General features: G+C 38.6%; 1 protein-coding gene across 1 annotated transcript in view; it reads right to left on the reverse strand.

Annotated features, from left to right (window-relative positions):
* The window catches only part of Trat1 (T cell receptor associated transmembrane adaptor 1), a 37,036-nt gene extending 11,183 nt beyond the window's left edge, over positions 1-25,853 (reverse strand). The window contains exons 1-3 of the mRNA XM_050149056.1: positions 25,776-25,853; positions 14,220-14,333; positions 6,506-6,542 (exon numbers count right to left, since the gene is read on the reverse strand). Of these exons, the coding sequence (XP_050005013.1) occupies positions 6,506-6,542; positions 14,220-14,333; positions 25,776-25,782 (158 nt within the window). The 5' untranslated portion in view covers positions 25,783-25,853. The remainder of the gene's footprint in view (positions 1-6,505; positions 6,543-14,219; positions 14,334-25,775) is intronic.
* Positions 25,854-26,239: the final 386 nt, after the last annotated feature.

Genomic DNA, 26,239 nt, shown 5'->3' on the forward strand with positions numbered 1-26,239 from the left:
ATGTAAATCTCAGAAGCATTTCCTGTTGGCTTGAGTCAGGAAAGGAACTGCAGAGTGTTCTTGGTGAGGGGACAGTGCCTGGATTCTCAGAGTCATGTTGCCCAAAACCAAATCTTCATTCCATGATCAGTGTTCAGGGTCTTCTCTGATATGCCTGTGATTGCAAGGTTAGACACAAACTGCTTGTGCTTTGGGATGCTTACAGAAAAGCTTCTGGCCAAAGGGAGGGAAGACAGAAGATATGCCAAAATGACGGTCTCTGATGCAATGAGGAAAGAATCCTAGAACAGTCACATACAGCGGGGGTGAATGCGGAGCCCCTAAGAATGAGGGTCAAGGAGATAATTTATTAGATAAAGTACCAGACACAGAAGCACAAGGTCCTGAGGTCAGATTTCCAATAGGCTCATAAAAGCTGGGAACAGTGATGCAAGCCTGTAGCCTCACCTCCCAGAGCAGCTCCAGGGGAGCGGAAGAAGATAGACAGAGAGGGTTCACTGACCAGCCAGTTGAGCAAAAATGGCAAACTCCTTGTTCTGTGGGAGACCCTGTCTCAGGAAACATGATGGAGACCGATAGAGGATGACAACAGCACTCACGTCGGGTCTTTTCACAGGTACTGACATCTGTGCTACACATAATGAACAACCTTTGCGGGCTCTTCACAAGAAGCACTGGTTATCTTGCAGTTACACAGGATGGGGCTTGTATCATAGTTATAACATGAGGATGGATATGTTAGAGATAACCTGAGTACATGTGAGGCATGCCTATAGGCCCTCACCCTCCACAAACTGACCTCAAGTCTCTTTTGCTGAAGACAACACCCACACAACTCATTGAACATAGAGAAGTTGAGTTAGTGCCTACACAGAGCCTTCACCCCAACATGCTAGCATCTTTGGTACAGGACAGTACTCTGTACACTATTAAAGGAGAAATGTAGACACCAACACAACTACAAACGTTTGGTCCACAGTGGAGTCCTGTCTTCCAGATGTGCTGATGCAGTGGTGGCACAAAGCTTGTGGGAGTAACCAACCCCTGTCGAATTTGACTTAAGGCCCACTCAGAGAGATGGAACCCATACCCTACACTGCTTGGGTCACCAAGAACCTGAGACTAGATAGCCCAGGGAACTAGATAAAACTAAATACTTCTGCTCTACTAAAAGAACAGAAATTAAATGATTCCTAGTGACATTTTACAATACTCATAGATCAGTGCCTTGCTCGTTATTATCAGAGAAGCTTCCTCTTTAAGCAGCTGGGAATGAATACAGAGACCAATAGGTAGACCATTATACAGAAAAGGAGAGAACCTGGAACACTCAGCCCTAAAGGAATATTCCCATGAGGGCTCAGGGAGAAGAGGAGGCAGGAAGAGTGTATGAGCCGGAATTGAGGGAGGACACCAGTAGAACAGGCCTGTAAATCACCAGGATCAACACACAGATGAACTCACAGAGACTAAGGCGGCATGCACAGGGACTTCATGGGTTTACACCAGATGGTAAACCCATCTGGTGCTGAAAGGAGTAGCGGACACATGCCCTCTTCCCCAACCCAAAAGCTATCTGCAATTGATAACCACCTGTAAATGAAATCATTTTCTACAAGGGAGTCGCACGGTGAAACTACTTTTAAGAGTAGGAGACATGGCCATTGCTGTGGGAAATTATTTTAAGGCATGTTACATTTATTTATGCTCTGGAACATTTGTTTAATGATGTAAAGATGTGTTGCTTTTGTTTATGTTGTATTTTTTTTTAACTCAGTGAAGCTGTGATTCTTTGCCTGTCTCAAACACCTGATGATCTAATAAAGAGCAGAATGGCAAATAGCGAGACAGGAGAAAGGATACGTGGGGCTGGCAGGCAGAGGGAATAAATAGGAGGGGAAATCTGGGAGGAGAAAGAACAAGGAGAGGAGGATGTCAGAGGCCAGCCACCCAGCCACCCAGCCACCCAGCCACCCAGCCACCCAGCCAGCCACAGAATAGGGGTGAATAGTAAGATATACAGAAGTAAGAAGAGGAAAAAAAAATCCAGAGGCAAAGGTAGTTGGGATAAACAAGTCAAGCTAAGGCCAGGCATAGATAAGCAAGAAGTAGTCTCTCTGTGCGTGATTTACTTGGGAGCTGTGTGACGGGCCCCCAAAGAGCAAAGAGTAAAGAGTCAAGAAAAGAAAACAACAACACCAATCTGTAGATGGCCAACAGAAAATGAACTCAAAGTGTCATTGGAGGCTTCTTGTCAGAGCTTTTCCTTTCTTATTAATTTTGTCATATATATATATATTCTCTCCCCCCACAGGTTCTTTAATGTTTTTATGGGATTCTTGAGTATGTGTCTCTGCATCTATATCTGTTTCCTATGTCCTTTTGGGGGCTCTTTTCCTTGTTTCTTTTTTTTTCTTATCCTCATGTGTCGGTTTTATTCTATCTTTCTATATTTTATATTGTCTCTTAGAAGTCTCTTTTCTAATGAGAAGCAGAAAAGAAGTTGGTCCTGATGGAGAGGGAGGATATGGGATAAAGGGAAGGGGAAGCAACATTCAGGATATATTATATTTAAAAAATCTATTTTTAATCAAAATAAAAAAGAAGAGACTCAGCTCATATATTCTTATAAGGTATTGGGTCAGGAAAGGACACCAGGGAAGTTACTATTTTAAATATTCTCAGACTGCAGAACTGGTCTAGAAGACAATCAGTATGAGCTACACAAATAACAGGATTTATATTTCGTTGGTATAGTCAACAAAAATGGAATTAAGAGAGCCTGTGCCCTGTGGGATTCTAAATATCCAAATGTTGTCATGAAAGAGAAAGGTAACTGAGACACAGAGGGTTGTAATAAGAGCAGCCCCCATGTCTCTATGAAAAATATGTGATATTATTTGAGAAAAGACCAAAGACTGAGGAGTGATTGTGCAGATAAAGTAATTACAAACTATGTGACCTTGGAAATTGGAGTGAGACAGGCAACTGGTGAACAAGGGTTTTATTAGACCTCATGTCTCACTTTTTAATCCAAAAAAAAAAGCATCAGAGTTTCTATCCATTACCCCTGCAAGTAAAATGTCACCATAGTTTTCAGATGTTAACCCTGAAGTTCATGGATGCTGAATATTTCACCAAGCTTGTAAATGGATGACTGAAATTTATACAATTTCTGAATTTTTTGGATCTCAAACCTATAGTATATCCACTGTGTACCTTCCTTACACAAAGAGAAAAGAGGTGAGGATTGTATACAATTTATGTCAAAGAAAAATGAGGCAGTCCAAGGATAAATAACACAGAGTGTGTATTTCATTTTCTTTTTGTAAATTTGGATGTTATATTGTCCTTGGGTTGATTATATTTGTGATCTCCTGGTGCAGAAAGGACAGGAGCTTGGGGAAACAGGAAGGACAGAGATAACATTTCTTTTCCTCTAGTGTAGCAGATTTTGAAGAGCTAAGAAGAGTGAAAACGGATTCCAGTACGATGGAGGTCAGTTTGCTTGTCTAACAGAAGAGGCTGCAGTAATTCTAACCCCACCTCAAAGACATTGGTTTCTCCTTGTTTTCTGTTGATGGTTTTACATTTCAGTGAGTGAAGATAATGGTAACTTTGTTTTTCTGAGTGTTTAATGCCTCCCTACAAAAGCATTTTTTTCTTCAATCCACATAATCAAGAAAAGTGGACTAGTTAAATGTTCAGAAGTTTGGGAATTAACGTCCCTCTTCTTGGTAGTGTCTGAATTGTATATTCAATTTTTGACTAAATAGAGATATATTGCAATAAACAATAGATATCTAAGGCATTTTTATCAGACAATAGATTAAATCTTTGAGGGAAGATCTATGCCTTGCTACTTTGTAGTTTTAATTTTGGAAGACTGTTCTCCACGTACTGTTGAAACATCCCTGTCTCATTTGTAATGCTCAAGGATAACCAGAGTATGAAACAGAGGGTGCAAAACCATGGGATGAAGATAAACTGGCTGGAAAAGCCCAGGCTTGACTTCAGTCTCCATAGAGACAGGAGCAGCCTTAAAAGCTTTAGTTGTCATGTTGTCCTTGGGGTATAAAAGTCAATGCTGGCTGATTTCTAATTTTGCTCACCTACAGTGCAAGTAAGACACATGCAGATGAGATGCTGCACCCCAAGCAGCATCTAGACAGCATCTGTCTTAGCCTCTAGGAACCTTCATGATGAATGTGAGGTCTTTTTGTCCCTTAGTACATAATTGTAAATGATAAACTCTTTCCATGCAACACATGTGTATTAGTGTCTTCTTCACTAGACATGGCAGTTAGGAAAGCGTAGCTCAAGACACGGTGAGTTGAAGCATTTAAACTCCTATGCCTAATGGTCGACATGATGATAAACTGCTTTCTTTCATGTAGGGGGCGTTTACTCTTTAGGCATCAGTGATCTTAGTTTATAAATTTATAGTGTAGTGCTTATTCTTGAGAGATTATTTGCTAAATGAATGACTGTTAAATAAGAACCAGCTTTCCCCACATCTATAGTACAGAAAGAAGCCTAACTGCATTGAGATGGGTATTGTACGAATGAGTTCCTTTCCAACTCTTCTCACACTGATACCAAAGCCATCAATTTAGTCTTTAACTAAATCACAAAACTTTTCATAGCACTATATCTTTTTTTTATCTTGTGATAAAAATGTGAGCCTATTCCATCTTGTCTGAAAGTCAGAGATTTTTAGCTTGCTCAGAGTTGTTGGCAAAAACTGTAGCTACACACACTGACATAGCGTGTGTTTACTTGGTGTTTTGGACATTAAGGTGGCCCATAGTGGTCGATCTACTCCACCCTGAACAAAGGTCAGAGAATTCGAGCATACTTCTGCCCCTTCTTTGAAATAGTAGGTTTGACCCAGGGAGTGGCTGCCTTCAGGAAACTTGGTCTAGGATGGGTTAGCTGCCTAAACAACAGAATGCTTTTCTCATAAATTAATGGCTTGATGTCTCAAAGTATTGAAGTAAGTAACTATTCTAGTATCTCTTTATATCATGTTAAAGTAGTCTTTTGCCCCCCCCCTTTGTATTGGAGCATAAAAATGTACAGAAAATTAAACACGGGCATACTCAGAACTTGGAATTCAGCATTGAGTAATAGCTTAGTTGCCCTCCCGATGCTATCCTATGTCTCTGTGTTTCTTTCTTATCTCTGTTCCTCCTACGAAACATTTCTAAACCTCATGCTCCTACTCTGGAATGTGAACCATCTATGGTCAGGAGCCTGGCAGAAGTCACTCCAAAAAGGCAGCACACGACATATGGCAGCCCAACGTGGTGTGGCTCCCAACATTTTTTTTTTTAAATAGGCTCACTTTATGCAGCCCTGGCTAACCAGAAACTCAGAATAGACTTTTCTGCCTTGCCTTCTTAGTGCTGGGAATACAGATTAGTGTCACCCCCACACCTGGCATAGTGTATCTTAATTACCCTTCAAATGTCAAGAATCAAGTTAATCAGAAAAGAGATGAGTGTCCTCGTGTTTGTTGTTAGCAAGTCATTCTTGATGGCATGAAATTATTTCACACCAAAGATTTCTGTATGAAGAGTAGTCACAAAAATTTGTTTGCAGAGAATCTACCAACATTCATATCAAGTCACAAAAATTTGTTTGCAGAGAATCTACCAACATTCATATCAAGACAAAAGCTTCAACTCTTGTCTTGTCCTGTCCTGTCCTGTCTATCCAGTTAGAGAGTTCTCCAAAGATTTCTCAGTCCACCATTCTGGAAGATTCGAAGAATCCTTTCTCTGTAACTAAGCCAGGAAGTATTAAAGAGATGAAATTAAGTATTATTTTAGAGTATAAATTCATCACATTTCAGTATTGATTGAAATCATCCCTGCAAGCAACATTCCACCAAGCAAGTGTGTGTGTGTGTGTGTGTGTGTGTGTGTGTGTGTGTGTATGTATGTATCTTCTCTATTTGTTTTGTTTGTTTTTTTGAGACCAAGTCACTATATACCCCAGATTGATCTCAAAATTCACTATGTAGCCCAGGTTAGCCATAAACTTGTGTTCTTTTTCTGTTTTGCCCTCTCTACTGCTGGTATTAAGGCATATGCCTCGTACCATCAGGCCTTGTAACTTATCTTAAGCTTCATGAGGTTTTATATATTTCCTTTTATTCTGCTTTCTGAAATGTCATATAACCCTATATAAAATTAGACTGCACTCTTAAAGTTTCATCTTAGTTATAATATAGACATATGTTCAGATTTTGATGAGAGTTTTATAGATGTCAGGTTAGACTCTTTTTACTCTTCACTCAGCTCTTTGATTGACTTGATGTATTAATAACTAGATGATAATGTTATGGCTTCCAAATTTCAGATGAGAGTAATTATAATTTACGTTTCATTTTCTTTTCGATCAAGTGATAACATTTCTGTGGCAAATCCATAAGCAATATAGCATTTGCTACTTCCCTGATTAATTGAAAGTCATAATGCATTATTCAATTTTTACATACCTTGGAATGTAGTCATCATAGTATCTGTACACTTTATCTGAAACATAGTAAAAATATACAAATTAAAAGAAATGTCTACACACTTAAAAATATTTTACCAAATGTTCTGAGGGAGCTAAGCCTTGGTGTAAATTAACAAATTTGGTCAAGCCACAACAGCTCCTACTAATTGAGCTGGGGAGGATATGATTTGGTGGTGATCTGAGAGTATCAATGGATCCCTGTACCAATGTTTACTACTCAGGATGACAGAATCATGGAGCGCACTGAAACCTTTAAGAGTGTAATCTAAGGGAAAGTCCTTTAATTACTCAGAGTGTTGCTGCGAGAAGGGAGTAAGCATGTTGTCATGTGACTGCTGGGTAATTTTTGGAAGATAGTCATAAATACAAACAAAACTGACTGCTCCCCTCTGTCCTCTGACTGGAGAAGTATTCAGTTAATCTAACATGTAGACTTGCCATTGCTATCTGATAGGAGTTGACATAGTCAAGGGGCAGACCCTAAGCTATAACTGTTCAGGTTTTGAACTTTCCAGAGTTATAAGCTAAATAAAACCCTTTTCTTTACAAAGTTAACTACCTTTGGTGTTTATTGTAATAATATAACAAACAGATAAAGACATCTTCCTTTCTGAGCCAATCAAATGTTGTTTGGTAATTTGAGATGAAAACAAGACAGCTTGGGCATAATATTGAGCTAGATACATAAATATTTTGTACATAGAAAACACTGAGAAAAATCTGGGACTTCTATTCCTGTCACCCTTGTTTCTGACCATTGTGAAACACTGACATAGTTTCTGCCTTTAAGTTCCATTAACACTCCTGGGGTTTTTTGTTCTATTTTTGTTCATATAGGTTCTAATAGACCTTTTTTTTTTAAACAACAACAACAACTCTACTTATAAAGTAGGAAAAGGCATGATATATCATGTATTTATTTCTGTATTTAGAAAAAGGAACTGCTTATAATCAGATCAAGACCACTTTCCAGATTTGTTTGGTGCCTTGCTTTGAATGAGAAATGTCCCCCAAAGTCTTGGGCATTTGATGACATGGTCTTCAGCTGGCCATGCTATCTGAGGTGATTTGGGAGGTGTAGCATCAGTGAAGGAAGTATGTCACTGGGGATGGGTTTTGAAAATTCAAAACCATTCTCTCTCTCTCTCTCTCTCTCTCTCTCTCTCTCTCTCTCTCTCTCTCTCTGCTTTGCCCTTGCCCTTGAGGATGCACACTCTCAACTTCTTGCTTGAGTTGCCATGTCCCATGCCTTCCACCATGACAGACTTATATTCCTTTGGAACCATAAGCCTAACTCTTTCTTTTAGAAGTTGTCCTGATAATGATGTTTTATTACAGCAACATAAGAATAGCGAATGCACTTGGAATTTAAGTACATCTGTAAGAAGATAAAATCTAGGATGATGTATCATGAAACATACTCGTGGTTAGGAATCAGCTAATATTGGATTTGGTACCAGGGCACATGCTGTGGGACAGAATGAAAATTGGTCTAAAGTTATGCTTATCAGTCCATCTGTAGAAAAGAATAGCAAAACCTAGCATCATGGAGTGGATATGGAAAATAATTAAAACAATGTCAAGACATTTTATAAAATGACAAAGCTACCTACCAATATCATGTGGTCTAAATTCATATCATATAAGCCACAGCTTGTGCTCACTAAATTGGAAAGTTTCTTCATGAATGAGTGAACTTGAAATAGACTTATTCAGTTATTGAAGTGAAATTAACATGAGTAAAGTTTAACTTGGAAGGAAATCATGGAAATTTCACCTTTACAGAGGGAATTGCCACTAGCTGAACATTTTTTTGCTTATAATAAGAAACTGAGAATAAAATAAAGAATATTTTTTTAAATTAAATGAAGAATATAGGGCTAAGTAGTTACATTGACAGACTGCTTGCCTAGCATATATGAAGCCCTCAGATCCCCAGCACCATATGAACTGGTCGTCGTGGTCCATGTCTCTAATCCCAGCATTTTGAAGGTCAAAGTAAGAGAAACAGAAATTCAAGGTCATCCTCTACTATATAGAGAGTTTGAGGCCAGCCCGATGTACATGAAACCTGTTCTCAAAATTAAACTAAAACAAAGAAGAATGTCATTTATTAGTAAGAATAAAAAAATTAGATGTCCCATAAAATATTTTCTTAAACTGGCAAATATTTTTATGATATAAGGACATCTAGGTAAAAAATAATTGCGATATTAATCTTGGTACCTTGAAAATATACTCATGTAATGTTTGAAAGAGTAACTCTAGAGTAGTGAAATACCAAAGAATGTTTCATTCCCTAAATAAAAAGGAAAAAAATTGCTTCTTTGTCAAAAATCAGGTGTTCAAAGATGTGTGGGTTGATACCTGGGTCTTCTATTCAGTTCCATTGGTCCTCCTGTCTGTTCTTATGCCAATACCAGACTGTTTTTAGTACTATAGCTCTGTATTAGAGCTTGAAGTCAGGGATTGTGATGCATCCAGAAGTCCTTTTATTGTACAGAATGTTTTTTTTGCTATCCTAGGTTTTTTGCTTTTCCATATGAAGTCGAGTACCATTGTTTCAAGGTCTGTGAAGAATTTTGCTGGGATTTTGATGGGCTTTGCATCAAAACTGTAGATTGCTATTGTCAAGATTGCCATTTTTACTTTGCTAATTCTGCCCACCCAAGAGCATGTGAGATCTTTCCACTTTCTGATGTCTTTTTTAATTTCTTTCTTCAAAGATTTAAAGTTCTTGTCATACAAGTCTTCCACTTGTTTGATTAGAGTTACTCTGAGATATTTTATGCTATTTGTGGCTATTGTGAAGGGTGTTGTTTCTCTGATTTATTTCCTAGACCTTTTATCATCTGTGTACAGGAGGGATTCTAATTTTTTTGAGTTAATCTTGTATCCTGCTACATTGCTGAAAGTGTTTATGAGTCATAGAAGTTCCTTCGGAGAATTTTGGGATCGCTTATTAAACTATCATGTCATCAGCAAACAGTGAGAGTTTGACTTCTTTTCTGATTTTTATCCCCTTGATCTTCTTTTGGTGTCTTACTGCTCTAGACCTCAAGAACTATATTGAATAGATATGGAGAGAGTGGACAAGAACGAAAATAGACCCATACCATGCACAAAACTCAAGTTCAAATGGATCAAAGACTTCAACATAAATCCAGCCACACTGAACCTTATAGAAGAGAAAGTGGGAAGTACACTTGAATGCATTGGCAAAGGAGACCTCTTCCTAAATATAACCCCAGAAGCACAGAGAGAAACAATTAATAAATGGGACGTCCTGAAACTGAGAAGCTTCTGTAAAGCAAAGGACACGGTCAACAAGACAAAATGGCAGCTTACAGAATGGGCAAAGGTCTTCACTAACCCCACATCAGACAGAGGTCTGATCTCCAAAATATAGAAAGAACTCAAGAAATTGGTCATCAAAAGAACAAATAATCCAATAAAAAAAATGGAGTACAGATCTAAACAGAGAACTCTCAACAGAGGAATCTAAAATGGCTGAAAGACACTTAAGGAAATGCTCAACATCCTTAGTCACCAGAGAAATGCAAATCAAAACAACTCTGAGATTCCATCTTACACCTGCAAGAATGGCCAAAGATCAAAAACACTGATAACAACTTATGCTGGAGTAGTTGTGGGGAAAAGAGAACACTTCTGCATTGCTGGTGGGAATGCAAGCTGGTACAACCCCTTTGGATGTCAGTGTAGTGATTTCTCAGAAAATTAGGAAACAACCTTCCTCAAAAGCCAGTAGTACCACTTTTGGTTATATATCCAAAGGATGCTCAATCATGCTACAAGAACATGTGCTCAACTATGTTCATAGCAGTATTTTTTTTTTTTTTTTGCCATAGCCAGATCATGGAAACAACCTAGATGCCCCTCAACAGAAGAATGGATAAGGAAAATGTGGTACATTTACACAATGGAGTACCACACACCAGTAAAAAATAATGACATCTTGAATTTTGCAGGAAAATGGATAGAGCTTGAAAACATTATTTTGAGTGAGGTAACCCAGACACAGAAAGACAATTGTCACACGTAGTCACTCATAGGTGGGTTTTAAACATAAAGCAAAGAAAACCAGCCTACAAACCACAATCCCAGAGAACTTAGACAACAATGAAAACACTAAAAGAGACTTACATAGATCTAATCTACATGGGAAATAGAAAAAGACAAGCTCTCTTAAGTAAATTGAGAGCCTGGGGACCTTGGGGGAGGGTTGAAGTGGAGGGCAGAGGCAGGGAGGGGAGCAGAGAAATATGTAGAGTTCAATAAAATTGAAGAAAAAAATTGCAATAAACTTTCGTGAGAAAAAATAAAAGCATTAAATAATAGCATAAGATCCTTAAATAAAATGAAAGAGGGCTAAAACTCTAAAATAACAAATGAAAATAGATGCATATGGAATATATATCAGAACAACTGCAGAAGAAATACAGAGAGAAGACTTTTAAAATCCAAGGACACCACATGCTTCACTAACCTTAGAAAAACAAATGTGTGTTTGGATACTAGCTAGACCGTCACTGCTTGGGTAATTTTAGTTTTACAGTCTTTCCTAAGCAGGTTAATAGCCAGTGATCTCTTGCTGAGCATGAAGGTGAGCAAGCTCAGGCTCCTGCAAAGACCTTTCTGTCCCAGAGGCTCAGAAGTTTATTTGAGAATAAATGGCTTGATTTAAATGTTGCCTAGTCATCTCAGAGCTACGTGGCCAAACTGCAAACTGTGCTCTGCTACAGAGCAGCAAAGTGTGCAAGATCGTCAGTGAGAAGAGCTAGGTGAGGTTCCCCCACCCTCCCCTGTGATGCAGACACCAGGCTTGTGGTTGGTGTGGATGTGAGAGGCTGTGATGCAGAGACATTTGCTTTTATGTTTCCCCTTTAGGGTGTCTACTTTTCTCTGCCCACTCTGGTACAGCAAGAAACAGCAGCACATGGCTGAAACACTAACACTGAATTCTTCAGGTTCATTTCGGTCAAAAACATGCCACGGTCTAGTGAAAAGAAGCTTCACTGATAAGACTAAAACACACACAAATCACACACTTGTTTATCCCTCTCAAATCAAAGAGGAAGAGTTGAATAAATAATATTCTTTGGATTCAATGGAAGAAGAAGAAAACACATTTTCAGGAAAAGAAACAAACATACCCCTCCTAAAGATTTGGACAGCGCATTTAATAAAAATAAAGATTTGTTCTGGAAAGCAGAGAGAGGACTCAATTTCAAAGCTTCCAGCTAGCTGCTACAAAAAGCGTCAAGACAAGGTTGGTCTTGTCTATCTGACTGAATGTGTAGATATTATGCTGCCGCTGGGAGGAGGGTTCCTTTTGTAAGCTTTTAAGACAACTCCAAAGTTTCTTCACTGACTGTTGACCGAGGAGGAGTCATATCTTGCAAGTTTCTCAGCCACAAAGAGTAGCACAGAGATGCTAACATAAAAGTGGCATGAGGTCAGTAGCAGGAGCATTACACTTGCAGACCACGTGGGAGAAAGCTGCCTGGGGTGACAAAAATCTCCTCTAACCCGTCTTGCCAAAGAAACGGAGCAAGCAAGTCCTCAGCATTAGGACTTGTGTTTGCAGAGACAATCCCTACCACCTATAGTCTCTGGCGGGAGGATACGTACTATTTGTTCCTGTGAATTGGACAAGATAGGGGGGGTAGATATTCACACTGGAGGAAAGCTGGTGGGAGGGGCTGGGCAGTTGGAAAGGCGAAGGAGAGCATCTGGCCCTTGGAGAGCAATGGCGAGGCTGCTCTAAGGTTCATCATCTTGTTTGCACATCAGTCTGTACAGTGTGTTCCACCTAAGAGGTGTATATCAAATAAAATGACCTGACAGCCACTGAAGCCTCAAAACACCCACAGACGTGGAGTCGACTGTGGACCTGCAGGAACACAGCAGTGGCTGCTACAGCCCTGGATGTTGTTAACTTGTTATATTATATAAATATGGGGACAGGAATTTAGCCAGGATCTGCAGAGGATCTCCAGGGCACAGACGAGACTGGGGAACTGATGCTGACTGAAATAATGTACTAAAGTTAAATAAAGTGATGGGGCCCACGAAATGTCCTTGGTGATTACTATGGGAAAAAGGGAGGAAGGAATTATTGTGGAGAAAGAGCAAGAGGCATTGGGTCTATGAGGTCTGTGATGTGGACTATACCAGATACACAACCAATCTGGTAAGTTCCAGCCCTGTGCAAAGTTATGTGCACGTTTTCTTTTTCTCACAAGACCCTTATGGTCCACATGTTTTCCGTTTGCTGTCAAAAGGAAACTGAGGCTCAGAGAAGTTGCTACTTGCACAAAATCTGACAGCTGAAATCTAACATCAGAGTGTATTTTAATTCACATCAAATTTGATTTTCTTTAAAAGTTTGCTGCTAAAAATCAAATGGCTGGCATTAATCAAAAGAAAGACATCATGCATTCCATTTATTATTATTATCTATTTTCAATTTTTCTCCACCACACTACTTTTAAAAAATAGAGCTGAGACAATAATGGCTTGTATAATTTTTTTTTAAAAGATCAAACCTATGATGCAAAGCTAAATGCAAAGAGACTGCTTCTATTTGTATGATGGAAATGATCTGGATATTGATAAATAAAATCTAATGCACAGAGCACCAAGAGTGAAAATTATAAAACCTATTCACATTGAGATATAAAAAGCTAGTATATGTCCTTCTTGGAGACTCAGGCCCGATTTTGATATTGGATTGCTGTATGAGGTCAGCTATGTCATTCTCAAGTACCTCTCACTCTTTAAAGTCTGCATCACAATGACTTCTCCACGCTTTACGCTGCATTATCAACACTTAGGAAGCTTCTACGTGGACCAAGGACACACTCCACAATTTGATCATCATTTGCATTAGCTTCACGCAGTTTCCTTAGACATATGCACTCTGTTTTACTTCAGTTTGCTAACTTAGTTTTAGCCCTTTTCATGAGATTGGAGAAAGCACTTTTCTTCTTTGTCTTCTTTTTTTTTCATCTTTCCTGATCACTTATAGCTCTATCCTTAGATTATTAAGGCAATTTCCAGAAACGGTTGAGCTCTGGTTCTATTGTGCACTGATCCATGTATACAGTGTGCACGTGCCAGATGCCCACTGTGTACAAGCTGTGCACATTATACCATATTAATTATGGCATGTGTAGGTAATAGTCACCTGGCTAATAAAAGCAAAGCTAATAGCGGTAGTGACAGACCACTGACCTGTTCCAGGCCTGCCATGTAGTAACAGGCCCAGGCTCGGGCTGTAGCTCTTCTAGTCCTGCGGCCAGAGCCTGGGAGGACTGTGTAACTTCAGTAGAACCTTGGGGAGCAAGTTCTCACTCCTGCCACCGTCTCAAAAGACTGCCATTTCCTGATTTGTTCATTTAGAAAAGCCTACTCACCGGAATAAGTCCTTCCATCTCTCGCTCCTGAGACAGAGACAAAGCTAAGATTGGGAGCCTCTTCTCACATCTTGAATGTTATTTTGTTCTTAAAGAGAGCCTCCAGCGTGAAAACAATACCGCAAGGATTTCTCATGGTTACAATACGCTGTTAATGACATTTCATAACACCGTCTACTCCAGAGGTCTGCCAGTGATGCCAGAGTCTGCTTTCAAGCCGGTGCCATACAACAGTTTGCCAAAAGGTCTTACCTCGTTGCCGCTGCTTCTCTACATAGTGGGAGATATTGAATATCACCGATATAACCAGAGCCAAGCCCAAGAAGGCTAGAAGTCCCCAGAGGAAAAAGGGGCATCCAGAGTTTCCTGGAAACAAAAGTAGATATGTCTGTGATACAGCAGCTTACCACACACATGTTTTACTTCAACAAATGCCACGAGCCACACCACTGCCTTTAGCTGAGTGTGGCAGTTCACACTGCCAGTGAGTGTGGCAGTTCACACTGATGAGTGTGGCAGTTCATGCCAGTGAGTGTGGCACTTGTGTGGCTAAGGTACTAGAAAGACTAGGCATCTGGGCGAGCCTGGATTTCAAAGTAAGGGGCTGTCTCAGAATTAATTAACTAATTTTTTTTCACTTGTAACAAGTGGCAAATCTGCCAGAAGATTAATAAACATCGGCCATCAGATATTTGCAGATTTCAAAGTGTTGATAAGTCTCGAGATTCAGTGTAGTTAAAGCAAGCTGCCATATTTTTAGTGTTAATAAAATCAAAGATAAATTTGGCTATTAAAGGGTGACACGTGGTGACGAATTGTAAGATCTCAGTTCAAAATCAAGATTACTCTGATACCCCTGAATGTTCATTTTATGGACTCTTCTCAGATTTTATTCTTCATACTAAAATTTTATTTCTGTGCTTCTTTTCTTTTTTTTTTTCCAGGAAATCACTTGGTCCTTTTCATCAGCCCTGGGACTGTAGCACATCAGCTGTTGGAATTAAACAGTAATTCTGCACTCACTGTAGCACGGTTTTATTAGCTGGAGCTGCAAGGACCTTTCCTCACTACTGAGTGTCCTAATAATGGACAGGGGAGAGTTCACTGCTATGAAGGACTCTCTCTTTGTTTTATGTCTGAGCAATAAAACGATAGGTAGGTTATTACCAGTCGATTACCCAAGATGATTTATCGTTACCTCCACACATTGATGAGCAACTGTGAAAATAACAGACCAGAGTTGGTATATCTTGGTAATCATGCCAACATGACCGATGCCTTACACTGATCCCAGAAGAGTAACTTCTAATTCTTTGATATAAACCTGTATCAATTAGATGTCTCCCTATGCCAGAGTGTACACCTGATACTAAAGAATCAAAAACTCAAAACAAAACCAACCAACCAACGGAGGCCTTGCATTCGAGAAACTCCTTTGTGGTGAACAAATGTCACGTATATAATTAGAACTGCAAGCTGTAAATAGCTTGGAGGTGAAAGTAGCTGTAAGAGAGACCACAGCCCTTCAGAGGCCTGACTCTCTCACCATGAGGCCAAATCAGAGACCATTTTAGAACCTTTTAGGAAATTGAAATATCACTTCACTAAACACAATAAGCATAGTGATAAAAACTTAACAGAGGAGGAATTTGTTTTGCTTCCCTCCTCTGCCTATAAGCATCAAATGAGAAAGCCGGGTGTCAATGAAATCTTCTTAGTGTTTCTCTCCTGTTTTCTGCATCTCAAATATGATGTTTCATTTCTTTGACTTATTGTTGCCCTCAGATGTTCGTGTATTCAAGTGGGCACCGTTGATTTTTAAATAAAGATGCAGATAAAAGAATCAAGTATGCTACAAATATATTTGTGATATAGAGGTGCACATTCATATATACATATAATTTACATGTCATTTATATGTATATGTGAGAATGTGGCATATGTGAATGAATGTGTGTGAGTGGATACATGAAGACTAGAGGGGTTGTGGGTATCTCACTCCATCATTTTTTGCCTTGCTCCTTTTAGGCACAGTTTCTCACCAACAAGCTCCAGTCATCCTCCTGTCTCAATGCTGGCTTTACAGGACTTACACGAAGCCACATCCAATGGTTTGGTTGTTTTGTTTCTTAAACGTGGATGCTAGGATCGGAACTCGGTTCTTCCTGTTTTCACTCTTACCTACTGAGCCAGCCCCGAACATTATATATTCCACACATATATTGCTCCAATTTTAACTAGTTTGAACTTTATTTGAAGTCAGAAATTTGTCTACTTATTACTTGCTCTTTAATTTAATTCTGTTATTCCTGTATCTTCAGGACATCACAAGCAATTGAGTAGAGGGCCATTTCTGACACCCTTCTGTGACAACATATTATTTATAAAATAATTTCAAAGATTAATTAATTAATAATGGAAAAAACTGGTAATGATAATGAAATGTGTAGGTTTTTTCTTTAAGTGAGTATTTATGTTTCATAAAATGTAAAAATATTAGAAGCCTTAATAATGTTTTTCCTGTGCAATAATTTTATTAAAAGCACCAAATTTTATTAAGAGCAACTGATGTGTTCCTCATGAACAAAACTCCATCAAGTATTTATGAGCATTCTATAATATAATAGCTACTAACTATATCAAATATGCTTAGAAATTCTGCATGTAACATGATATTGTTTATATACAAAAAACTACTTGATTACTCACTTGCTTTTGTTTATTTGAAACAATCTTGTGTGACTCAGGCCAGCCTTGAACTCACTAGTGCTGGGATAACACCAGTATGTTATCATGCTTAGCATTTACTGATTTCTGTTTAGGCAACTGCTTGAAAAATAAAACCACAAGGAGCCCAAGGATACTGGTAAGGTATTGGCTGCTAAAATTACACACCCTTAATGCTTTTAGGTTAAAAACTGTGAAGATGAAGAACCAGATGGAAGAATATATAATACTGAGCCTGGAGAGATTCTCAGTGGCTAAAGGTGCTTGATGCCAAACCTCATCATATTGAGAAAGATCCCTGGAGCCCACATGGTGGAAGAAGAGAGCCACTTTCTGCAAGATGTCTCCTGACCTCCATACACAAATAAATAAACATAATTTTAAAATGTTTTTTAAGACTGTATATATAATGTAAAGGACTTTTATAACTTAACACCCAAGATTTTAAGACACAATGCGCTATCTTCTCTGAACAGCCTGGCTTTGTTTATATATGCTCAGTAGGTAGAGTTTTCATGTTCATTCTTGTTTTAGTGGATCCCACCACATCACCCAATACTCCCAGCAGAACCACCATCTTACCATCACCACATCACCCAACACTCCCAGCAGAACCACCATCTCACCATCACCACATCACCCAACACTTCCCACCATCTCACCATCACCACATCACCCAACATTCCTGGCAGAACCACCATCTACCATCACCACATCACCCAACACTCCCAGCAGAACCACCATCTCACCATCACCACATCACCCAACACTTCCCACCATCTCACCATCACCACATCACCCAACACTCCCAGCAGAACCACCATCTTACCATCACCACATCACCCAACACTTCCCACCATCTCACCATCACCACATCACCCAACACTCCTGGCAGAACCACCATCTCACCATCACCACATCACCCAACACTCCTAGCAGAACCATCTTCTTACCATCTAGCCCCAGATGCTCTCCTCCCTGCTGAACTCTAGTACGTGTGTGAGGGCTTTTTTTCCCCATGGATGTGTATGCATATTGTATATATATTCACAGATGTATCTACTGGTGTATTTGCACATGTGGAGGATATGATGACCAGAGGGTGAATTGGCTCTTTCTCTCTTGCTTGTCACCTTATTTTTTTTGAGACAGGGTCTCTCTGTGAACCTGGATTTCACTGTTTTAGCTAAACTGACTGGCTAGCAAGTCTCTGGGCTTTGCCCCTTTCTGCCACGCAGTATTGGGATTGTAGGTAAAGGCCACCACATCCAAGTTTTACATGGATTTTGGGATACTAACTTAAGTTTTCATCCATGAGCAACAAGTACTTTACCTTCTGAACCCTTTCCTCAGCCACAAGCTTTTCTTCTGGAATGTTCTCAACAGCCTATGACATCACATTTTATTCTTTATCATAAACTCCACAAAACGCTACTTCAGATTTCCTTCTTATCTTTTGGGACTTACTACTTTAATGTCTCCATATATACCATGCTCCACTTACTATGACGTACTTGTAGACGTCAATAGATACCCTAGTGTGTTTTGTTCTTATGTCTCTCTGTTAACTGTCCTTTGCCTAAAATGTCTTTCTCTTTAGATGAACTCAAATAGACATTCTTCTCTCAGAGACTTTCCTTCATCTCTTTACACATTATCAAGCATTCTGTTAATCACCTGTATACCAATTTCGCTATCAATTGAAATTTGAACCTTCTAAGGTCCAGACACTGTCTCCTTTATCTTTGTCTCCATAGTTTAATTTCCCCATCTGTAAAAGGAAAGTAATAATAATGTTTGTTGTTATGAGATTGGGTGAGACGTTTTCAAAACAGTGTAACTAACTATTAAAATGTCCAATAGATGTTGGCTGTTGATGTTAGTATTCTCTTTGCTATGTTGTCTTCTTACCCCTGGTAAGTATGCTGTAATTTCTGCAGTGAATTCAGGAGATTGCCATTTCTCACTAATTACCACCAGCTCACTCGATAACTACAAAAATGAATGAAGGGTAATTAATATCAGGTCTGAGAGTCAAAAGAAAAATTCTGGCCAAGTATGGCATCTGGACATATCCACAACCCAGGAAGAGACGCCACAGATCCTTTTCCACTTATCTCTAACTCTATTGAAGGGAAGACACAACTTCCCAGCGTCTGGGAAACATGTCTCTGTGCAAGAGACAGTGATGCACGAAGCCACTGTAGCTTTGGTAAAAGTGGGCATCAACAATACCGAGAACTAAAGATATTCGTCTGCTCTGAATCTATAATTACCAAGAAATGTAGTGGTTATTCGTTCATTTCCCAGAAAACTTGAAATAGGCAGTTAGTGGCTGCTAAGCTCAGAGGTGTGTCCTCTATAAATATAAAATCTGTTTTCTTTTGGGAGTTTGATTGATGTCAGAAATTTGAAAACTATTACAAGTGGAGCTAGGTTGTGAGGCCAGCCGCCAGGCCAGAAAAGGTTTGCCTGCCTGAGGCCAGGATGTTCCCTCCTAAAGAGTTCACTGTGAAAATGACCTCCTGGTGAGAGACCTAACAATGCTGGGAAGCCTGTCCTGAGAATTTGCTCTCTCTGCTCTTCTCTTTTCAGCATTTGAACCTAAAAACCTAAAATGTTTATTTTCCTTAAGCTCCTACCCTCCTAAGGAATAAAGCCCAGATGTTTTCCTATGTGTTCATAGCATAATTCTTCCTTCAGACACCTCACCAAGCAGCTAAAATAACTGATTATTCTTAAAGAAAGAGTACAATCCAAATTACTTTTTGACAAATAGCCATCATTTTAAAAAGCTTATTCCTCACAGCTACACAGAGTAGCAACAATTATCAGTCTACTATAATTTACTATGCATTCCCTAAATACACATCTTACAATTAAGTTATTGTAAACTTGCCCCAAATGTTGTACTGGATATATTGATAATTTACTTTGGTAAACTGAACTTTAGAAATAATCCAACCTAGAAGTCATGCACCAGATCTCTAAGAGGGTTTGGAATCTTGATCATATACTTATCTCAAGGAATATAGAATTGATTTTGGAAATTAAATTTGACACTATGAAAATAGCTGGGCTTGTTCATAGGTAGAAAAATGATGGGCTCAGATAGCTTTTGACTGCACAATAGGACCCAATTCCTAAGAGGATATGACAGTGTAGTACATTGATTAACCATTAAAGTGTACAACATGCCCTAAACTGGCAAGAGAGTGTTGGAGTTCAGGTTGTAGTCAGTAAAAAGAATCTAGAATTCTCCATTAATCTTTTTATGTTGGTTTGTTTTCCATATTTTCTGCCTTTGTTATCAGGACAAAATAAAACAGGCTTAAAGAAAAAAGAAATGGTCATATGAAACTCATCACTAAATTTAGTACTTGTAAAAATACTGCACAAGGGTTTATTTAAGATATCTAAAATATAAGGATCTCAAGAATGATCCACTCTTACCCTCCACCTGAATATTGCTTGTCCCTGACCTTTCTTGTAGCCTTCCGTAGACACATTTCTAGAACTTTGTAATCGTCATTTTGATGAACTGCGTCCTTTAATCCTTAATTTGTTCTCCACCTCAACTTATGTGGTTACTTCTCATACTATTATATATTTCTGATACTATTTTGTCTGGGGAGTAACAAATACAGAAAATAATAATGAATCCCTGTCACTCGACATTTTTGTAATATTGCTAAAGTTAATTTTTCTACTTAGTGTTTGCTTTCATTTCCACCAATTTCTATTATTTTGTATAGAGTCAATAAATTGATATGCTGCGAATAAATAAGATAAAGCCTAATATAAAAGTCATAGTTCAAAGAAGTAAATAGAAAGCGCTTATTTTTGATTGCACTAAAAATAGTTATAAACCATCCTATTATATGAGCAAAATTAAATTTAAAATAGAAGTTGCACCTTCTATTTTCCAATTAAAAGGAGAAGTGAGTTATATTAATACATTAATTGCTACAGAAAGATAATTTTGCTCTCTGCTACAAATAAACAACCCAAACACCATTTTATGCTAAAATTCTGACAGTGTTCATGGACTATGTCAGTCGTACTGTGTAAGAACTTGGACCACACTGTACACTCCCTTGGGGAGTGTTTCATTGTTTATAAAACAAACTGTTTTACATGATCAGTCCTAGACTTTGCCAATACAATCTAAACTGTAATATACGTGTGAGGGGGAAGTGGCTGAATATGGGCTGCACTTCTCTCTGACTTGAGGACTTAGTGCTTCTGTTTTTCAGTAACTTTTTCTTCATTAATGAGATTTGAACTTTAAAGAAGAAGATTTTTACTTGGAAGCTTTTTATTTTGTGTTTTGACATTCTTAACATTTTTTTCATTCTCTTGATTGCCAGCAATGCCCACCCTCACACTGAAGAGTAAAATAAACACAGCAAAGATTGGGTGATTAAATGGAGGAAATTCCCAACTCTCTCTCTCTCTCTCTCTCTCTCTCTCTCTCTCTCTCTCTCTCTCTCTCTCTCTCTCTCTCTCTCTCTCTCTCCCCTCCAGTAATTCTGTCTGTAGTGCAAATATCTCCTCATCCCTCTGAGTTTCTATGAGTTTAGAGTGCACCCTATAGTATCTATCAACATTTGTTGAACAAGAGCAAGTTTAAGAAGCATTACTAGTTAATTGTACCTTCATTTATATAGTTTTTCAGGAGGGGGACTTGATTGGAGGAGGGGGAGGGAAATGGGAGGCGGTGGCGGGGAAGAGACAGAAATCTTTAATAATTAAATAAACGGAAAAAAAAGCAAACCAACCTATGTAAAAGAAAAAAAAAATTCGTGCACAATATGACTTTGGGTATTTACACCACTAAAAAGTCAAAGGCATAGGAAATTATTTGTGAGGCAATGGCAGATAGAAAAATAATGAGAATTTCTATCTAGTTTTCGATCACCAAGGGCTATTAACAGTGGATTTAATTATAAGATCTCTGCCTCTTGACCCTAAGAGAGACATACATGGATCTACATAGGAAGGAGAAAAAGACAAGATTTCCTGAGTAAATTGGGAGTATGAGTGTCATAGGAGAGGGTAGAAGAGGAGGGGGAGGAAGGCAGAGGAGCATAAAATATGTGTAGCTCAATAAAAAAATTAAAAAAGAGCTCTAACTCTCTTAAAGTCAACAGGTATTGACAGGCACTTTATATGGAGTTCATAATTTCACATGTTACGGAAGGAGACCTGGTGAAGCAAATGTAATGCTTTTCTATTAGCAGACTTCTTTAATGCAGAAATTCTCACTTAAGCTATTAATAAATAAACATAATGTTTTACATATTTCAGGCTATCTTTATCTAGAACAAGAACATGGATTTGCCACAAGAGGAGGTACCTCTTGGTACCTTCCTTTGATTCATAAACTCCATTAGAACAGTGGGCATTCTTTTGCAGTTCACAAATGTTCATATTTATTTGAAGCACCCAAATATTTTGAAAGAATATTGAATTGATATTACAATACCCATATGTCTAATTGCGACAGATTTTTTTTCTGAGTGTGTTGGTAGCTGTATTGAGCAGAGCATAGTTTTGATTTGAGGATTATAGCAGGTTGTCACCATGTCCACATTCCAAACTGCCATCACCTAGGCCCATCATCACCAACAAAGATTATGAGAAACGTAGATGCTAGCGTCAATGGAGTTTTCATATTAGTTCCATGTTTCCAAGTAAATCACTTGTTTTTAATGCAAAATCTGAAACCCGCCAACTTCAAAATGAATTCCTGCCATGAAAAGAAGGTATCTAAGATGTGAATGATACAGCTCGCAGAGAAAATAGCAGTACAACCTTTGATATTCCTGTTTTCACACAGCCAGAGAACGAGAACAAGACTGGGCCACCGGAAGTTGTGTAACCTCCTTCTTGCAAATCACTGATCCTCAGTTTGCCAGTTGTCAGTATGGAGCTCCCAACCCCAGCCTTGTGGCACCAGGCCCACCTTTTTCTAAAGCATCTGGATTCCTCTTAGTTTTTATCTAAGTTGACTGAAAAACATGTACATAGGCCTGGGAAGTAGATAGCAGTTTTTAAGAGACCACACTACAGATTTCTCTGGCGCTAGATTCCTTTGTTGGCTTTGCAGCTAAGCTGTACATGAGATTGGTAAACTTCACCGATGCTCTGGGGTTGAAGTGCGGCCCCACTCCCTGTTGTAGACAAGCCGATGCTCATCCATGCTTAGTAACTTCGTCTTGTGCACCCACTGTGTCTATTGTCAGAGAAGCAACCTAGAAGGACTGCAAACATAAGCAAGGGCATGAGGAACCTTTCAACTCCCCCAAAATACTAGAGTTGAACATTTTGTAAAAGCCTATGCTATTTTCTATAAATTAAAAATACTGTGATAATTAAACAAAATTTAAAATGTGTAAGAATTTGTGCAACGATGACTTGTTATTAACTACTAACTTGTGGGTATGTGTTTTTCATATCTGTGGCCTCTAAGTGATGGTGTGTTTTTTTCTGTTGATTAGTTTGTTTAAATTTACTGACAAATATTACTTGAAGTTGCATGGCAGGAACTCTCTCTGGATGTTTAAAAGAATGCTTGAGTTTAAGAGGCCATTTATAACTAGTCAACCCTAGTTTCTAAAGAAGTGTCACTCTGCCCAGACATGTAACTGAAGTTGCAGTGGGCAAAGACAGTGGGAACTCCACAAAGCAAACAACAAAGGCAGTCAAAGTGTTAACTAAATGGTGAATCATTGTTTATTAAATGATGGACAAAAGGAATGTATTTCTTTATTTGATCTGGTTAATATTCATTTTATACAAGTGGGGAAGCATGGCCTTAGTTATTTTATCAGTATGGTTATTTTGTCTATTTAAACATGGAAAATGCTGCCACTAGATTCCCTTAGCTCATATTACATTTTGTATGCTGGAGGTCTTTTTTGCTTTTAAGATCTAGCTAGGATGCTGACTGGGCGGTGGTGGTGCATGCCTTTAATCCCAGCACTTGGGAGGCAAAGGCAGGCAGATCTTTGTGAGTTCGAGGCCAGCCTGGTCTATAAGAGCTAGTTCCAGTACAGGCTCCAAAACTACAGAGAAACCCTGTCTCAAAAAACAAAACAATAATAACAACAACAAAAAAGAGATCTAGGATGCTTTAATGGTAAACACTTTCATCTCTGTTTTGGGAAGGCTTCATTGGTGATGACCACACTCCAGCCCTGTGCCAAAGTGCTGAGAGGCAAAGTATATGGAGAAAGCTTACTGTTATCTCTTCTAGATGAGAACCAGTAGGTTCCAGAGATAGTTGAACATCACATTCATCGCCTTTGAACTTCCCCTTCCCACGTTCTTATCAGCAGCATGGGCAGAGAACTGCTGTGTCCATTTCTTACATGATCTTAACTAAAATAGAGCTATTATCTTTAATTTTGTTCTCTTATGAACTAGGAAAAAGAAGGCATGTATGACTATCATGGGTTAGGTTAACTCCTGTGCCTTACCCAGATAAATGATTTTTACAAATCCTTCAGACAAAATTCTGGAAAATGAACTCCCAAAAACTGTAATTTGTGATACCATTGCTCCACTACTGTCCAATATGTATTGATATTAAATGTGCCAACAGCGTAACAATTAGGCATAAGATATGGTCAGACAAGGTACAAACCACAGATTTACAAACAGCTCAAAAGTCTGTACAGAATGTTTGTTGTCCACGCTCATTGTAACCAAAGTGACACGTATGAAGCAGCAGACTAGTATGTTGTACGCAGGAAGATTGCTAAATGAGATGAACCAGTAAAAAGAAGCACTCTAGAATGGCAGGGAATTGCCATCAGCCTTGGAGAAGCAATTTAGCAATGATGAAACTCGAAAAATCCGTAACATCTTATTCCATAATTTTGATTCTAGATATAATTTCTGAAAAATAGCTTTCAAAACACATTATTCACTTCCCTGCCATTTAAAATAAGATTAAAAAACTGAATACAACAGAAGTACTACCTAACAATAAATTAATAAATGAAGGATTACACCAAACCTAATTAGTGCAATGGCTATCATTCTGGGCATCTATTTAACATGATGAAGCAGTGCTCTGATGAAGAAGGAAATGGTTTTGTTACAAACTTGCAGTAAAGCTGGATGTATGATCTAATGCATGTTATTATTCCAGTTATAAAAGGCAAACTGTGTGGAATGCGCACGAGTAAAACTTTGAAGAATTCAACTTAATATTTCTTCATTTTAAAGTAATTAAATGTTGGCTTGTAAGATAATTTTTTCCTTAGGCAGTGGTGGCTCACACCTTTAATTCCAGCACCCAGGAAGCAGAGGCAGGTGGATCTCTGAGTTTGAGGGCAGCCTGATCCTCTATAGAGTGAGTTCTAGGACAGCTGGGTCTACACAGAGAACCCCTGTCTTGAAAACCGAGGGAGGAATAAAGATGATTTTTCTATTTAACAGTGTTCTTTCTTTGCACCATATGCATTTCTATGTTCTCTAAACATTTGCTAGAGAATTGAAGAGAAGAACAAGAATGCAGGAGGAATGGATGACTGACAAATTCGTAGCAGGAAACTGACCCGAGTGCCCAGCACAATCTATGTCACTGTGGGATTTCCACTGGCCATTTCAAAGGTCTTCATCTTTTGGACTATCGGCAATTCTACTGATTCCTCGGGGGAAACTATGTCCAATTCCTAGGCAGTTATGATCAATTATTTCTAATCTATTTTCTATCTAATCTGACTAGAGGTAAATATGCAAGATCAACAAAAGATTCTGTAGAAACAATAAACCTTCACGTGGCACAGTTGCTAGTGAACATTCATCAGTAACTGTGATAGTTTTGTTTTTACAAAACACTGCCTAATTTTCTTCTTCCAAAAGCAAATAATCAATACACTCATTAATGCAATCCAAGTGACTCTCTAGTCATACTAAACATCATTGTATATTTTTTTTAAAAAAAATGCCATGTTAACCAGCTTACTTTCCCATAAGTAAATATCTCTTTGTTAAGACTTAGAAATTGCTAAATGAACTGTTAGTCATAGGAGTGAAAACAAGAAAAGACTTGAGAATGCGACTCACCCGACATGCTTCTCTTTTCAGAAGAGCCCGCGTGCAGCCATGAAACAGGTGGATAGCCTAAGAATTCTCCCACCAGCCTTTTTTCTAAGCGCCGTTGCTCTGTTGTGTTAGAAACAGCAAAGCACCAACATATATCTTTATCAGTACTTGCTTTTTTTCCTCCTCTGTTTCTTCAACTCTTTTGTGTGTACTTTGTTCAGTTATAAACAGGAAATGTGGTGATAGAGGCGTCTAGAGTTTAGGTCTGAAACGAGTAGACTTAAATAGTTGTGAAACGTGGGAAGAAAAACCCCGTGTGCTTCTGCATGCCAAAAGGTGAGTTTTTATCACTACCTGGTTTAAAAATAAAGTCTGATTTAAAAAAAAAAAACAAAGAATTAAAGCATGGTATGAATGAATCAAGGTGAAATCCACCATATTCTTTGAGAAAATGCAGGGGTCTGCTCATCTCTGAGTTCACATGA

The sequence above is a fragment of the Alexandromys fortis genome, unplaced genomic scaffold (assembly GCF_014885135.2).
Source record: "Alexandromys fortis isolate MF-2015 unplaced genomic scaffold, M_Fortis_MF-2015_v1.1 scaffold_4, whole genome shotgun sequence".
In the NCBI taxonomy this organism is placed as follows: domain Eukaryota; kingdom Metazoa; phylum Chordata; class Mammalia; order Rodentia; family Cricetidae; genus Alexandromys; species Alexandromys fortis.